At 37.3% G+C, this 16,492-nt stretch overlaps 4 protein-coding genes across 6 annotated transcripts; 3 read left to right on the top strand and 1 right to left on the bottom strand.

Moving 5' to 3' along the window:
- Nucleotides 1-384: 384 nt before the first annotated feature.
- LOC118047220 (protein LURP-one-related 8) lies at nucleotides 385-1,867 on the top strand. The gene is made up of 2 exons (XM_035056453.2): nucleotides 385-928; nucleotides 1,071-1,867. Exons 1-2 carry the CDS (start codon nucleotides 647-649, stop codon nucleotides 1,437-1,439), a joined length of 651 nt encoding a protein of 216 aa, XP_034912344.1. The 5' UTR covers nucleotides 385-646; the 3' UTR covers nucleotides 1,440-1,867.
- Nucleotides 1,868-5,419: 3,552 nt separating this feature from the next.
- On the top strand, nucleotides 5,420-10,209 carry LOC118047221 (2,3-bisphosphoglycerate-independent phosphoglycerate mutase). Of its 2 annotated transcripts, none has more exons than XM_035056454.2 (10): nucleotides 5,420-5,578; nucleotides 5,667-5,851; nucleotides 5,935-6,062; nucleotides 6,228-6,378; nucleotides 6,486-6,689; nucleotides 7,416-7,840; nucleotides 8,408-8,600; nucleotides 8,688-8,783; nucleotides 9,420-9,575; nucleotides 9,711-10,209. In XM_035056454.2, exons 2-10 carry the CDS (start codon nucleotides 5,687-5,689, stop codon nucleotides 9,873-9,875), a joined length of 1,683 nt encoding a protein of 560 aa, XP_034912345.1. In that variant the 5' UTR covers nucleotides 5,420-5,578; nucleotides 5,667-5,686; the 3' UTR covers nucleotides 9,876-10,209. The 2 variants fall into 2 exon arrangements, with proteins under 2 accessions (XP_034912345.1, XP_034912347.1); XM_035056456.2 differs by having other exon boundaries at nucleotides 5,442-5,578; nucleotides 5,671-5,851.
- Nucleotides 10,210-10,950: 741 nt separating this feature from the next.
- LOC118047223 (cell division control protein 2 homolog C) lies at nucleotides 10,951-14,659 on the top strand. Of its 2 annotated transcripts, XM_035056460.2 has the most exons (5): nucleotides 10,951-11,740; nucleotides 11,823-11,892; nucleotides 12,023-12,161; nucleotides 13,566-13,667; nucleotides 14,520-14,659. In XM_035056460.2, the coding sequence occupies exons 1-4, from the start codon at nucleotides 11,116-11,118 to the stop codon at nucleotides 13,656-13,658; spliced, it is 927 nt and encodes a 308-aa protein (XP_034912351.1). In that variant the 5' UTR covers nucleotides 10,951-11,115; the 3' UTR covers nucleotides 13,659-13,667; nucleotides 14,520-14,659. The 2 variants fall into 2 exon arrangements, with proteins under 2 accessions (XP_034912351.1, XP_034912349.1); XM_035056458.2 differs by lacking the exon at nucleotides 14,520-14,659 and having other exon boundaries at nucleotides 13,566-13,829.
- LOC118047222 (serine/threonine-protein phosphatase PP1) lies at nucleotides 14,182-16,055 on the bottom strand. Its single transcript, XM_035056457.2, has 3 exons — nucleotides 15,848-16,055; nucleotides 14,927-15,486; nucleotides 14,182-14,808 (listed from the first exon to the last, which is right to left on the bottom strand). The coding sequence occupies exons 1-3, from the start codon at nucleotides 16,053-16,055 to the stop codon at nucleotides 14,632-14,634; spliced, it is 945 nt and encodes a 314-aa protein (XP_034912348.1). The 3' UTR covers nucleotides 14,182-14,631.
- Between the last annotated feature and the right edge of the window lie 437 nt (nucleotides 16,056-16,492).

Raw genomic sequence — 16,492 nt, 5'->3', positions numbered from 1 at the left:
AGTGTTGTTGATCTACATTTAGTTAGTGATTACCATCAAATTCCATTAAATATATTTTATTTCAAAGAGGTAAATAGCTTTGTAGTTATCCTGTGCTAATAATAATCCAGTCTAATTAATAATAATAATAATAATAAAAAAAAAATAAAAATAAAAAAACAGAGAGAGAGAGACTTTAGGCGGTGCGTCTCTTTGTCCGTGTCAAGGCATCCTCTGTTTTGTTTTTCCTTTTTTTTTAATTCTTGATTTGTCTGGACCGCCCATTGATAGCCGCAGGGATATTAGCCACACTCCATCCATAGCCTTTCACCTCAGAAGTACCCCCATTGGCGGCGGCTGCTGTATATATATATATATATATATATATATATATATATATATATATATATATATATATATAAGTGTTGGTGAGTGTTGAGTATATCAACTTGCCATTCACAGCTCAAAGAAGAGAAACGACACCCTCCGCCCCCTTCTGATCTCCTTTTCCTTTCATCTCCTGATCATCCACTCTCCAAGTTATATAGGTTAATTCAGTCGAGTCGACATCTATAAGTAATATTTGAATTAGCTACAGTACACTCGTGTGTACAGACGTGAAGTTGTGAGGCTGGAATCTATTACTCCCCGGATAATTAGTACTGGAATGACGAAGGTATACCCCAACGCTGCTCCCACCACCACCAATAAGAAGCAGCGGCAGCTGTTCAATCTCAAGCCCGCTAATAACGCCTTGGATGTAGATCATGCGGTTGTCCTAACCGTGTGGAAGAAGTCTTTGCTCTTCAATTGCCATGGCTTCACGGTCTATGACGGCAGGGGCAACCTTGTGTTTAGGGTGGACAACTACATGGCCACTTCCGGTAATAATGGTGAGATCGTTCTCATGGATGCTGCTGGCAAGCCTCTCCTCACCATCCGTCGCAAGGTATACATATATAATAATAAGAATAATAATCTCATTTAGTTGTAAATTTCTATACTTATCATTGATAATGGTTTGATTACCTGTTAGACAAATATATATTAATGGTCTCACTCATTTATATCTATATGTAATTAATTTGCAGAGGTTGAGCCTTGGAGATAACTGGCTAGTGTATGAAGGGGAAACAACCACCAACCCTCGGTTTTTGGTGAAGAAGCATGTTAACATCCTCAACACAAAGTGTTTGGCTCATGTTAGTCCGGCCTCAGGCAGTAACAAGAACGTTGTGTACGAGATAGAGGGATCGTACGCACAAAGATGCTGTGCCGTATACGATGAGAAGAAGAGAAGAGTGGCTGAGATCAGGCAGAAAGAGTCGGTGGGTGGGGTGGCTTTTGGTGTTGACGTATTCCGCCTCATTGTTGGTCCAGAAATGGGAACCTCTGTGGCCATGGCCATGGTCATCCTCCTCGACCAGATGTTTGGCTCAACCAGACGATTCTCTACCTAAACACTAGCTGTGACACTTGCCATAAACAATGGAATCAAAGGCCGGGGTATATTAATTTGTAGTACAGTACATAATTAATCTGCAAAGAATGGATGACCATCCCATTCTGACTTTAAATTTTGATCTGCTAGCTTTATCCAGCTTGAACACCGTGGGGACTGGAAAGTTAATTGTAACACCACCATCACCATCTCCTCGCTGAGGGCCTTTACCTTCTTGGATACGACCTTGTTACATGCAAACCCCCACCTTTTCTTCTTTAGTTCTTCTTCTTCTTCTTCTTCTTGTTTTTTTTTTTTTACTGGCAATCAGAGCTTGGTTTTTTACTTTTAAATAAAAAACCAAAGCTCCATGTGGGGGATATATCATTGTATATATATACGCATGTATTTCAATAGAAAAAACCAAACTACAATAGTTTGATGTCTCGTCTCTTCTTCTTCTTCTTTTTTGTTGGGCCAATGTTGCAGGATAAGTGGGGTGATGGTGATCTGCTATGATTAATTTTCCTTGTAATGGTATTTTTCCTTGGTGGGAAATAAAAGTAAAGTTACAGTATATGAGAAAAACCAAATACAAACGAGTTGGTTGCATTTTCAAAAAATCAATTTTGTGTGTTATATACCAACTCTGTCGTTGTTTTGATGCTTGACGTTGGAGCAAACTCTAAATTTGATACTTGATTAATCATCTACCTGTGATTTATAAAGATCGAGAGGGAAAAGGGAGAGGGAGCGCCTCTGCAAGCTGAATCAGGCTCCCAGTTTGTTGGTTAGAGGGTATATATGGGCTTAATTTAGACCACATGCCGACCGAACTGGCCGAATACTCGCTGGTATAGGCCTATTTACATCCATGCACGAGTGCCTTGTCTTAATTTTTTTTTTTTTTTATTAATATGTATGTCCAGCTTGTGTGTATTTCGACTAATCCCACAGACCCTGAAATTAATAACCATATAAATCTCTAGCGACTATGAAATTTATAAAAATTTATAAAACTCAAACTAGTAATTTCTAGATAACAAATATAAAACCTAACTAATTAAATTATATTTTTGATGATTGATTTTATTCCATTTTCAAAATAAAATGTATTAGCTAGTTTGATGTTTTAATTAAGCATCTACAAATCTGAAGAATTAAGAAGGGAAATAGGGTTAGTGTTTATGGGGTCTCTATATTGTTGAATTTACGCTTAAAAATGTTGTCTTTCAACCCTTTCTTACAGGGATAATACTTCATTATTACATATAAACCTTAATATACAAAGTATGAGTCCAATGGAAAATACAATCAATATTAGAAAAGGTGAGGAGAAAATATTTTTTTTCTTGGAGTTCTTGTTTTTCTTTGGAGAACTTATGTGGTGCAATTTTTCTTTTTACAACCATTTTTATTCATTTTATTTTACTTGAAAATTGTACTATATTTAAAAAATATCATACTGTGCAAGTTTCCAAAAAGCATTACCGCAAAGAAAGGTGTTTTTTCCTCTCTTTTTTTTTTTTTCTAATTTAATATTATTGTCTTCCAAATCTAAATCATGATACGATACGATTTTTTGCCCTGCAAATTTCTTCTCTTACATTTTCTTTTTTCTTATTTCTTTAGTTTTTATAATTTTATTTTTTTATTAAATATTGTATTGGTTGAAGTAAAAATTTAGGTGAACTTTAAGAAAAAAAAACAATAATTTTGGATTGAGGCACTCAACTTGCCTGTAAATGGGATGTGGGCTTAGGCTATATTTTGTGGTTTGAACTTTGAAGGGTGTGGCCCAATAATTGTGCTCTTATAATAAGACACATTGTTGGTCCATGCAAGGCACAAAATAGTGGCCCAAGGGTTAGAGGAATCGCACTCGAACAGGATCAACACCCTCTGTGATTGCAGGGGGCCAAATTTAGAGATATGCCCATCCCTCCTCCGACCACACAACAACGTGCGAGGTGTAGGTTTCTGTTTGTGTTTAGGTCTGAGATAAGGGGTGTTTTTTAAAATAATTTTTATTGAAAAATATATTGAAATAATATATTTTTTTATTTTTAATATTAACATGATCAAAATACATTAAAAAAATATTATTTTAATTATTTTTTTAAAAAATACAGTTGCCTGACGACATGAAGCTAGAGACAGGACAGGAGAGAGATGAATTTATTTTTTACTGTTAATTTTTAAGCATCATGCTGCCTGCCTCGTTAGGATTTTAGACAAATAATTAGCACTCGGTAGCGGCACTTGTCACTTGTGGGAGTCAACCATCTCTCTCTCTCTCTCTCTGCGCATGTGTATAAAGTATAAACAATAGGTGTAGTCGTCGACATGCAGGCGCGCCTGCCCTCTTCGGTGATCATGTGCTGGTGGTGGATTAAACAAACTATTTCTATTATTCCACTCGCAATTTATCTCAAAACCTATTTCCTCTATGTATATTTAAATCCACAAGTCCTCTTCAGCAAGATAGAATGATTTGAATGTCTTTGTTTTTTAACATTACAAGTGAGTTTTATTTTTTCAGTACATGAAACATGATTGATTTATGATCTTATTTTATATTATATTATATCAATTAGAACATGGAGAGGTTTGTGACAGGAAAACCAGCCCGTCTTTTTCTAACCAAGAAAATCTTCTTCGAAACCATTTCACTTCATGTAAATGCAAAATGAGTGCAGCCAAGAAAATCCTTTTTTTCTATTTACTGGCTGGTTTTTTCAATCCTTTTCGTACAAGATTTACTGTGTTTGACTGGTTTGTAAAAGTTCATTTCTTACTTTTTAAACCAACACGTGGTGCCAACAGGTTAAGAGCCCGTTGTTTTTTACTTTTTTTTATTTTTTTAATTGTTTTAATAAACTGATATTAACAAAATATATTATTATTTTAATCAATTTTAAATATAAAAAAAATCTTTCAAAAAATCATTAACGAAACATCAAACAGACTACAACTTTAATTTTGTCTTCAATAAAAATCTATAAATTTTTCACATCCTGTTTTTAAAATATATTTTATATAAAAAAATAAAAATATATTATTTTAATATATTTTAATTAAAAATTCTTTAAAAAAAACATGTGCTTTGGAAGACACTTAGAATTGAAAATAAATAAAATTAAGGTAAGGGCTGGGGCATGCATTGAACGGCGGTAGTAGTTGTGTAATAAAAGGAACCATAAGGGATATTCCGTTACTTGACAATAGAGCCGAAATGGTTAAATTAAATTAGAAAAGAAGAAGAAGAAGAAGAAAACTTCGAGAAGAATCGCGTGCCCGCATGATGCACGAGGGGAAGTCGAGAGCGATCGGTTACTACTTTTGAGTAAATTCTTCTTCAGTCCCTCACATTTCAATGTGATTATAGCATAGCTCTTCATATTTGAAAATACATAATTGATCTCCTTCACCATTATTTTAGTAAAAAGTGTTATTGATTTTTTTATTATTAACATAGATATTCGGGTCAACTTGTACGTAACTTAACTAATCTTACAAGTCATGAAGTTAAAGACCATATAAATCTTTACTTGCCTTGAAATTTATGAGACTCAAACTAGTGATCTCTAAGGAATAAACCTAGTGCCTGATTAGTTGAGTTACACCACTCAGAATTAAGTGTAATTGATTTTTCTTTTTAAGAAAAATGGATAGTAAATCTCATAAATTTTATTGGGCCGCTGTTTAATTAATGAGTGAACAATTTTTCTCTCATAATCAAGGGACTAATTTATATGATATCAAATAAAAAGGACTGAACTACAACCCGTCTTAAGAAGAAGATACTACAATTAACCTACTCAATCCATCTCTACTATTTTGGTAATTTTGTATGGAAAAAAATCACGGGAAAGGAGAGGAGACCAATGGCGAAATGCTACGTGTATAGCTGGTTGTTATTATGGTAATAATTTTTTTTTTTTTTAATTTAAGTGGCTTTGCTGCAAAAGCAGCGGTTTAAACGGCGTCTAAATTAATAATAAAAAATCAATTTAGTAAGTAGGAGCACACAAGTATTTTTATGAATCAAACGGCCAGAGACGTGGTTTCTGAGTATCAGATCCAAGTTCGGTTTGAATAAAGAGAAGAGAAGGAGAGCCTGGGAGTCTTCTCCTCCGAGATTGTTTCGATTATCAGGTATGTTCCTCCATTCACCATAGCCATAGCATAATCGCTGTGGTTCTTCTTCTATTCGTTAGTTAATTGGTTTCATTTATTGAATCAGAAAGAAGTTAGAAATAAGAAATGGGGAGCCCAGGACAGAACGCATGGAAATTGGCGGATCATCCTAAGCTTCCGAAGGGGAGGACTATTGCTATGGTGGTTTTGGATGGTTGGGGTGAGGCTAAACCTGATCAGTATAACTGCATCCACGTCGCCCACACTCCTACCATGGATTCCTTCAAAACTGTACCTTTCTTCTCCTTCCTTTTCTATCAATTATTCTTAATATCAATTTCAATGATAAATGATTTTTGTTTGGAATTGGATAGACTGCCCCTGAGAAATGGAGATTGATTAAGGCCCATGGTACTGCTGTTGGGCTTCCAAGTGAGGATGACATGGGCAACAGTGAAGTTGGTCACAACGCTCTTGGTGCTGGTCGCATTTTTGCTCAAGGGTATCTGACTTAACTAATCTCTTCACTTCACTTATCTTCTATTTTTTGCAATCTTCCTTTGCGGATACTTGTCTCCCCCAATGGTGTCTTACGTAGTTGCTTCATTCTCTTAAGAGCTCACGGATAAAAAACAATTTTTTTATTATTATGTACTTGTGAATGTAGAGCCAAGCTTGTTGATCTTGCTCTTGCCTCGGGAAAAATCTATGACGGAGAGGGATTTAAGTACATTAAGGAATGTTTTGACAACGGCATCTTGCATCTCATTGGGTTATTGAGTGATGGTGGTGTTCACTCAAGGCTTGATCAGTTGCAGGTGAGTTTTGTTTTTTATCTCTTTCCTTGTCTTGCTTGGCCTGTTCTCTCGAAATCATACTAGTATTTTTCCTAAAGCTTTTTATCTGTTTTTTTTTCTTTCTGCAGTTGTTGCTAAAAGGTGCTGTTGAAAATGGTGCAAAAAGAATCCGTGTTCACATTCTCACTGATGGCCGTGATGTTTTAGATGGGTCAAGCATTGGCTTTGTGGAGACTCTTGAGAAGGACCTGTCAGATTTACGTGAGAAAGGAATTGATGCACAAATTGCATCTGGTGGTGGTCGCATGTATGTTACAATGGATCGTTATGAGGTATGCTTGTAAATTCTGTTCTTTCTTGAGGAGAAGAATGCCTGTGATGCTTCTCATTTTATGGTCTATTATTGTATGAATCTGTTTGTTTTTTCCCGCTTTATATCTTGTTACTTAATTTCTATAGAAACTCAACACTTACATGATATCTTCACACCATTAGGGGCTTAAAAACCTATATTTCCCTCCAAATGAGGGGCAATGTAGACAGAGGAAAAAAGTATCTAGTCAAACTGAGATTTTGGGGAGGAATGGATCTCTTATCCAATCTTGTCTTTATGGGTGGTAACTAGTGGCATGTAGTTCGTATATTAATGATGTTCCTGCAAACCAATATGATGCAAATTAAGACTTTCTTTTAATTAGGTGAGGGTAAAACAGGTAGGGGGAGACTAAAAATTTACGTGGATGGAAGAGGCATCAACTACCAAATGATTTAAGCTATCTTTTTTATCAAGGAGGATTTAGTTTATGGTCTTGTTGAATGGCGTAAAAGTATAGCCTAAGCTAAATAGTTTGAAACTAAGGCTTTGTTTCTGATGATGATAATATGAAGTCTAAATGGATGTCTTTCCTTTAGAAGTTGGGAAGTAACTTGCATGTTTTTCAAAAATGATCTCTTCTTTATATTATGTTATAGATATCAGTCTGTGTGCCTCTTTACAGTTATAGATTTAGCATCATTTCTTCGTGCATGTCTGAACATTTTCTGTAAATCTTCTGCAGAATGATTGGGATGTGGTAAAACGAGGATGGGATGCCCAAGTTCTTGGGGAAGCCCCATACAAGTTTAGAAATGCAGTAGAAGCTGTCAAGAAACTGAGGGAAGAACCCAAGGCAAATGACCAGTACTTACCTCCTTTTGTCATTGTTGATGAGAGTGGAAATCCTGTGGGAACAATCAAGGATGGTGATGCTGTTGTCACATTCAACTTCCGAGCAGATCGCATGACTATGCTTGCTAAGGCGCTTGAATACGAGGATTTTGACAAATTTGATCGGGTTCGAGTTCCTAAAATTCATTATGCTGGAATGCTTCAATATGATGGCGAGTTGAAGCTTCCAAGCCACTACCTTGTTTCTCCTCCTGAGATAGATAGGACATCTGGTGAATACTTGGTGCACAACGGCATTCGCACCTTTGCTTGCAGGTGAGATAGAACCATTTATAGAATGGTCTTTGCCTTCATCAAATTGTTTATATCCCTTTTCTTGTTTCTATATGTATGTGCATCCTCAGCTATTTTAGCTGCTTTGGTTTGCAAATAACTGGATTATAAATCAACAAGCAAACTCATTTCGTAACCATATTTGGCAGAATGATTAAACACGAGTCATTAGGGGCCTTTACTGTCGGCCTGCATCTTATAGTCTAGTAAATTCTGTCAATAATCATAAGCTGGTTTCTCTCAAGTAATGTTTGTTTGGATAATGCAATTATCCCATCTCACGACTCTTTGATTCCTTGGTCCAGCCTTGTGGCTTATCTAAGTTTGGCATAGGACAGTTGCATATTTATGAAGGTATAAGGTATAACAGATTCTTTTAGGTGGCTAATTATCTGTGATGGAACGTTTGACACTTTTGCTACTTCAACTAGTTTTATAAATTGTCTGTTCAAGTATGTTGAGCATAAATCTATTTCTCCTCTTTGCCATCTTCTGGAAAGTTTAAGTCCTGGCTATTTTCTTACATATGTTCGGGTTTTTGTACAACAGTGAGACTGTCAAATTTGGCCATGTCACTTTCTTCTGGAATGGAAATCGTTCTGGTTATTTTAATCAAGAAATGGAGGAATATGTGGAAATTCCAAGTGATGTTGGAATTACCTTCAATGTCCAACCTAAGATGAAGGCAATAGAGATTGCTGAGAAGGCAAGGGACGCCATCCTTAGTGGCAAATTTGACCAGGTAATTAATGCCTTGTATAATGTGATGAATGAACTCTCATTTCTTGTTCAACTGGTGACTGATATGTTGTTTCACATGATTGTTTAGGTTCGTGTCAATCTACCAAATGGTGACATGGTGGGACATACAGGAGACATTGAGGCCACAGTCGTGGCATGCAAGGTTGCTGATGATGCTGTCAAGGTACAGCTTCCTTGCTGTTAGATCTTTTTTTCTCTTCTTTTTCTTTGAACTTGATTGTTGTATGGTCTATGTTACCATTATTTCAGGCTAACTTGTGTGCTGGTCCATCTGTGTGGATGCTTTTATTCTTATTAATTTCATCCACTCATCATTTAGACAGCGACAATGAATTACTGGTTCTCTGGAAATACCACCAGGGAATTTATTTCTCTTCAGAATAAAGCTAACACTTGAATGAATTACAAGAGCCGGCCCATGTAGCAAAGCATTAGAGTACTTGGAAAGTGGTTAATAGTAACCGTGTTGCTGCCATTTTTTTCATTTTAGACTTGATAGTGAAGGTCAAATAAAAAAGTTGTCCTCCAGTGCATTTCATGTGAATATCAAAGCTGCCCCTAACTTTGAACAAATAAGCGTTAACTAGGGGCTGATGGAGGGGAAAAAAATTGTAAAAAGGTTTATGCACAACGCCTAGATAGAGATGTGAACATGAAATTAGTAACTGTGCATTTTCAATGAGCGAGCTGTATAATTTCTGTTTGACTGTTTGTCCCTTCCTAATTCCTGGCATGCTGTATTTTCTTTGCCCTGGCATTTTGTTACCTTCTTGTTAACTGGAGATATGCTTTGCCACAGATGATCATTGATGCAATAGAGCAAGTTGGTGGAATCTTTGTAATTACTGCTGATCATGGTAATGCTGAAGACATGGTCAAGAGGGATAAGTCTGGCAAACCTCTTTTAGATAAGAATGGCAGCCTTCAGATACTCACTTCCCACACTCTTCAACCAGTAAGTAACAAATAGTGTCTAACATCCCCATTGAAGGATTGGATTTAATAGCATGGTGGTTTCATTGGTTACTGTTCTCTGTTTGCTTGAGTTGATATAGAGTTAACCGATTAAATACGCCCACTTCCTGTGTAGGTGCCTATCGCAATCGGAGGGCCTGGACTGGCCCCTGGTGCCAGGTTCCGCAATGATGTTCCCACCGGGGGACTTGCCAATGTAGCTGCAACCGTGATGAATCTGCATGGATTTGAGGCTCCTAGCGACTACGAGCCCACTCTGATTGAAGTTGTCGATAACTAGGAGAAGGAAGGGAAGCTTAATTAAAACACATCAGTAATCCCATAAATTTTGATTATAAGCGCCTATAATTGCAGAAGCCTGTTGAGAACTATGTATTATCCGGTAAAATAAGTTGTAATTTTGATTCTGCCCGGTGGACTTTCCATTTCCCAGTTGAGACTTGAGAGAGAACATTGTAATTTCTGCCCCCTCGGTGGATGACAGAATTGTATTTCAAATGGCGGTCTTATTAGTGATTGTGCTCTTGTTTGTGATGATATCATGACATCCAGTTGCCTATGAGCTGTGAAGGAGCACTGTCTGGTTTGGAATGAATGCCATGTTTTGTTGTTTATGCCATGCAGATTTATTAGCAATACAATCTGTCATAAGATCTCTTGAATGCATTAATATTGAAAGCATAAAAATGATTGCGGCGTTATCGTCTAGGCAAACAAGGCTTTAATTGTTGCAGCTCATAGGTGATTTTTAAAAATATGGTAGTGGTTGTTTTTTAAAGTGTTTTTTATTAAAAAAAAAATATATTAAAAATAATTTTTTTTATTTTTAAAAATTATTTTTAAGATTAACATATTAAAATAATTTAAAATATATATAAAAATTAATTTTTAATATAAAAAAATTGAATTATTTAAAAACATAGATTAAGCAAACACTCTTATGATATTATAAGCTAAAAAGCACTGTTTATTTTTTAAAAAATATATATTAAAATCTTCTATATTAGATTTCTTTTAATTTTTAATATTATTATATTAAAATCATTAAAAAAAAATTAACGACTTTATATTTTCTTAAAAATAAACACTTTTAAATATAATCTTAAGGTGTCTTGCATTTATTTGATTTTATTCGTGGATCACTAGCCAACCATGGTGATGAATATATAAATAAAGTTGTTGGAAAATCAAAATAAAATAAAATATTTTGACCTCAACGTTACTCAACAGGAGGGGATAGACGCCCGCACGCTCCTACCCTATCCGTTGGATTGGACCCGACGCATCCCTCCCTCCTTCCCTTCCTTATTTGAATTTCAAAATAAAGCAGCCACGCTTCTCCCTACAAACCGAGGGAAATAACCTTTATTACTCCAGCGAGGATGTCCTCCTCCTCGCCCTCCACCTCCTGTCCAATTGTATATATGTGTGTGTGTGTGTGTATAAAATAACATAGGGTTCCTCCTCCCTCCCCCCTCACCATCACCATCACCAATCCAACACAATCCAGATTACGAAAGATGGAAAAGTATGAGAAACTGGAGAAGGTCGGGGAAGGCACCTACGGCAAAGTCTATAAAGCCAAAGACAAACTAACAGGTCAGCTCGTTGCTCTCAAAAAAACTCGGCTCCAAATGGATGAGGAAGGCGTTCCCCCTACCGCTCTCCGCGAAGTTTCTCTTCTTCAGATGCTCTCTCAATCTCTCTACGTCGTCCGCCTCCTCTCCGTCGAACACATTGACGCCAACAACTCCGACGACGACTCCAAATCCAATCTCTACTTGGTTTTCGAGTTTCTCGATACGGATCTCAAGAAATTCATCGATTCTCACCGCAAAGGTCCCAACCCTAGACCTCTCTCCCCTTCCCTCATCCAGAGCTTCCTCTTCCAGCTCTGCAAGGGAGTTGCTCACTGTCACAGCCACGGTGTGCTTCACCGCGATCTCAAGCCTCATAACCTTCTTCTTGATCAGGAGAGAGGGATTCTTAAGATTGCTGATTTGGGATTGGGTCGTGCCTTCACTGTGCCTCTTAAGAGTTATACCCATGAGATTGTCACTCTTTGGTACAGGGCTCCTGAGGTGTTGCTTGGTTCCACTCATTATTCCATCGCTATCGATATGTGGTCTGTCGGTTGCATCTTTGGTAATATAATTTAATGTGATCAATTTGATTTTGATTTGTTGGTGCTCCATGAAAGTCTCGTTTCTAATTGTATTCATTGCAGCTGAAATGTCGAGAAGGCAAGCTCTGTTTCCTGGAGACTCCGAGCTTCAACAGTTGCTTCATATTTTCAGGTATGCTTCTCTCTTATTCATCTAATTTAATTTAATTTTGCGCTTTATAGATAAAAGAATGGCTTTTGCACTTTACCATACATTTACTTTTATAAATTACGTAAGCTAATTTCTACCGATTAATTCAAAGGTTGTTAGGAACACCAACTGAAGAGCAGTGGCCAGGAGTTACTTCTCTTAGAGATTGGCATGTCTATCCCAAATGGGAGCCTCAAAACCTTGCACGAGCTGTTCCATCTCTTGGACCTCAAGGGGTGGACCTCTTATCGGTAACTACTACTTCTGCTGCTGCTATAAGTGCATGCTTTTTTCCAATTGTTGGCTTCTTGTTTTATGGGTGGAAAAGTGCACCTCAATAGCTGGATTGTCATGTTGGCTTAAATTGAATGTGAATGTGGCCCTTGCCATAGCTTCTGCCCTGGAATTGTTGTTGCTCTCCCATAGTTCGTTTCATATTGATCTATACAAGTATGATGTTTAAAGCTGTATGAGAACTGTGATGTGATAGATGTACTTCTCCAGCCCAAGAGTAAGTCCCATATCGGTTAGAATGAGAAACCAACCTTACTTGTTTACAACGGTATCTTATTTAAAGCCTAGCCTTAAGGTAAGGTTTCTCATTTTAACCAATGTGGGACACACATACATGTTAATGTATATGTTTGTCCCATATTAGAATGTATATAATATTGTTGCTAAAATATATATACATTCTCATACTTGACTCTTGATATACCAAAGACTATATAAGATGTGAAAGATCTATTAATAATGGATCGCAGAGCATACTCAACTCTTAGAATAGTAGTTCTGATACCAAGTTGAATTTAAGAGAGGGAGTGAGACAATACAAGGAGAATTGTATTGAATGGTATGATTTGTTTACAAGAGGGGTATCCTATTTATAGTCTAGTCTAAGGGGAGTGTTCTCATTCTAACTAATGTGGAATAAACATACACATTAACATATATTGTAATAGTGTATAAAATGTATACATTAGCAACAACATTATATACAACCTTGGCAATCCATCAGCAAAGAAGTTCTTAACCTTTTCAAGCCAAGGTATTTAATGTATATGTTTACATCGGTTGGAATGAGAATGTATATAATATTGTTGCTAATGTATATGCATTCTCGTTTTATCTTGAACTAACTTTTAGAATATAGGGTATGAATCAAGTCAGCTTGATGTTTGATGATTATCAAAGTATATAGTTTACAAAATAGGTGACACGACTGAAATTTGGCCAAGAAATACTATAGGTTGAGAGGATTACGCTGATTTAAATATTTTTTTCACAAATGGTTGATTTTGTCATATTACTGATATGCTCACACTGACAAATGACAACGCAGATCGTACTGTTTTGGAATGTTGTCAGGATTTATGTATGCTCTTTAATCACTATTTTGCTCAAAAGTAACAAGTAGAGCCGGATTATGACAATAATGTGGATGGGAACATGTAATCAAATTTTACAATTGATGTGAGTAGGAATATGCAAATTGTACGTTTCTAAGATACTCTAATAAATTTCTTTACCAAATAGGTTTAGTCCTGCAACTACGGTTTCCAAGCTGGCTACTATCCATCATTTTGGCTCTTCTTCGTTTGCCAATATCACCTCTATATTGGGATACTAATATCATGTTGTGTTGGATGATGCAGAAAATGCTCAAGTACGATCCAGCTGAAAGAATCTCGGCCAAAGCAGCTATGGATCATCCCTATTTCGATAGCCTTGACAAGTCGCAGTTCTGAAGCTACAAGGTTTTGGGAGATTTTACTTTCTGCTTCGATCATGCATTTTCTAGGATTAGATACCTTCATGTAAAAGATGTTTGGCTCATCGTCTTGGTGATGTAACTTTTGAACTTTGTCGCAACTTATATGATATATTTATTTATTTATTTATGCAATTTATGCGTACAATTAATCTTTGCGCGCCAAATTTGCAAGATTTCATCTATTGTTTTTTTAAGAACGAAATTAATCTCTGGATAACTGCTGATCAAGTGTAAAATATCGCACGTATTTGTGAATGGCGATTCAGTTGTTCACTGTTCATGCCTCTTTCCATGTTTTACATGATAATTAAATGTCCATTGTTGAAGGAAATGGGTCCAGGTGTTGTAAGGTCTTCTATATTGTTGACTTTCGTTAGTAAAATGAAGTGTGATGGACATTTAAATCGCTCATGCACTCACCTTTGTGTTGCCTCTGTCATATCTTGACTGTATGTAAATGCATTGCTAAGTTCTGATCACTATGTCTTCCAAGAACATGGCAAAGGAAAAGTTTGAGTAAATATATCTGTTGCAGTGAAATAAAACATGTCACTGAACATTACTTTTAGAAGCTAGTTTAGTGTGTTCACATAGCACTGTTTCGCATGGATTAAGGTTTTCAGAGAAGCTTATGATGCCTTACAAGAAAGTATTTGGATGGTTGTGAATACAGCAGTAACTAGATTAGAGGTTTCCAGAGGAGTGAAGTTTGCTAGATTTAGTTACACTTGTTGCTGCATGCATATGCTTTCATGTTTTGTTTATTTTGCAGCTAGTATTGCAATGCAAAATGTGGGCGAACATCCCCTCATTTTTTTTGTTTTTTTCGAAGCAGAATTTGTACGTGAGAAGAAGCAGCAGAGTACTGGATAGAATATTGTTTGTAGTGGATGGTAGATGTCTTTCCTTTGCTGGGCATCCAACGTTTTTCTCTCTTCACTTGGTAACTATTCAGGATGCCCTTCTCTCCCCCGCCATGGCTTGAGAATCTGAAATGAGCAGAGCAAACTAGCATCAACACACATAAGGGCACCTGCATTGTTGAACTCTCCACAGTAGTTCGGTGCTGAGAATATGGTGACCAGCTGTCTGTCTGCGAAGAATTCATAGCCATCCTCGACTACCTGTCAATCATTTCCCATCGAAGAACACCTTGGGTTATTCATCACATTATTGTTCCTGGTGCAAGTATTAGGGCAGGGATTGGAATCTGAAGAAAGGGGGAGAGCAATGAAGGAATACCTGGTGAGCTCGGCATACGAGATCAAGATCATGTTTCTTTAAGAACTCGGTGACCCTATCGGCTCCGAAGGTATAGGAGACACCCCTATCATTATCACCCCAACCCTTGGTGTCTCTATCAGGATCAGACCAAAGGAGGTCACACAAGAGGCCCTGGTCTGGCACGTCTGCTGGCCTCTCTATAGCTCTGATCTGATCCAAGCTATCCATCTCCGGTGAGAGTCCACCATGCATGCATAGGATTTTGTCATCGACCACTGCAGCCACCGGTAAGCAATTGAAGCAGTCCGTGAAAGTTTTCCATAGACGGACACTGAAACGACGCTTGCACTCATCATAGAATCCATATATTCTGTTGATAGAAGCACATTCATGGTTCCCTCGAAGAAGGAAGAAGTTGTCAGGGAACTTGATCTTGTAAGCAAGGAGAAGGCATATTGTCTCTATACTTTGTTTTCCTCTATCCACGTAGTCTCCAAGGAATAGATAATTGGAATCTGGTGGAAACCCGCCATACTCAAACAATCGCAAGAGATCTGGGTATTGCCCGTGTATATCACCTGCAAACAACCAGAATACTAACAGCAATATGTATCAAGTATTAAACAGGATCGGCATGTAATTCTTCTGCAGAGATATGCGAGTCCAAAAGGGTGTCGTTTTTGCGGGGGTCAATTCGCAAAATAACTCTAACATCTATCCAACACTGTAAATGGAAGATGAGAATTGCAGACGAAGATAGAATGCTTATTATATAGTCAATGGGCAACATAGAGATGGAACAAGATCAAACAAAAAGGCAAGCAAATTGATATATAGATAGCATAAAAAAGAAAGAAGGGCATTGATTGTGGAATTCCGATCGAACAGGCAGAAGAACAAGATGGGTAGGTGGATGAAGGAAGGAAGAGAAAGATGTACCACAGATGTTGATGGGAGCTTCCAAAGCAAGAAGAACAGGTTGAGCAAGAAAGACTTGCTTGGCGGTGACACAGAGTTGGTGGATTTCAGGTTCAGTCAGCTGGATGCGTTTCCCTCTATTATTCCTTCCTTCCAGCAACCTCTGTATCAGCCCTTCCAATCCCTCCATCCCAACCCTTCCCTTCTTCCTCCTTTTATCTACCAACATCCTCTCTCTTCTCTCTGTAATCAGTTTGGCCTCCTAACTAATACTAAGATAAAATGAATATATAAATAAATGTACAATGTCTAGGCAAGGCAATGAAATGAGGACGCAAACAAGTATCCCTTCATTCTTGATTTAAGTTAAAAGGTACATGAAAAGAGAAATATGACCTGTTGGATGAAATAGAGAGAGAAAGATGAGATATAGAGAGAGAAAGGGAGAGGGAGAGGGAGAGGGAGTTGGCGAAAGAAGCGCAAGAGTTGAAGATATATTTAGGGTGAGGAATCAGCTTCTCCCGACATCCATGCCAGCTGCGGACCGCCTCCATCCATTCTGTTCTCTACCTTGAGAAGCCACCTTCTGCCTGCTGCCAAACCCAAATGCAATCCGCTCATTAGATTAGGCAGCTTTCTTCTTCTTCTTCTAATTAACAACTACTG

Source organism: Populus alba, chromosome 16 (assembly GCF_005239225.2).
Source record: "Populus alba chromosome 16, ASM523922v2, whole genome shotgun sequence".
In the NCBI taxonomy this organism is placed as follows: Eukaryota; Viridiplantae; Streptophyta; class Magnoliopsida; order Malpighiales; family Salicaceae; genus Populus; species Populus alba.
The sequence above is the reverse complement of the archived record's forward strand: the minus strand, read 5'-3'. Positions and strand labels throughout refer to the sequence as shown.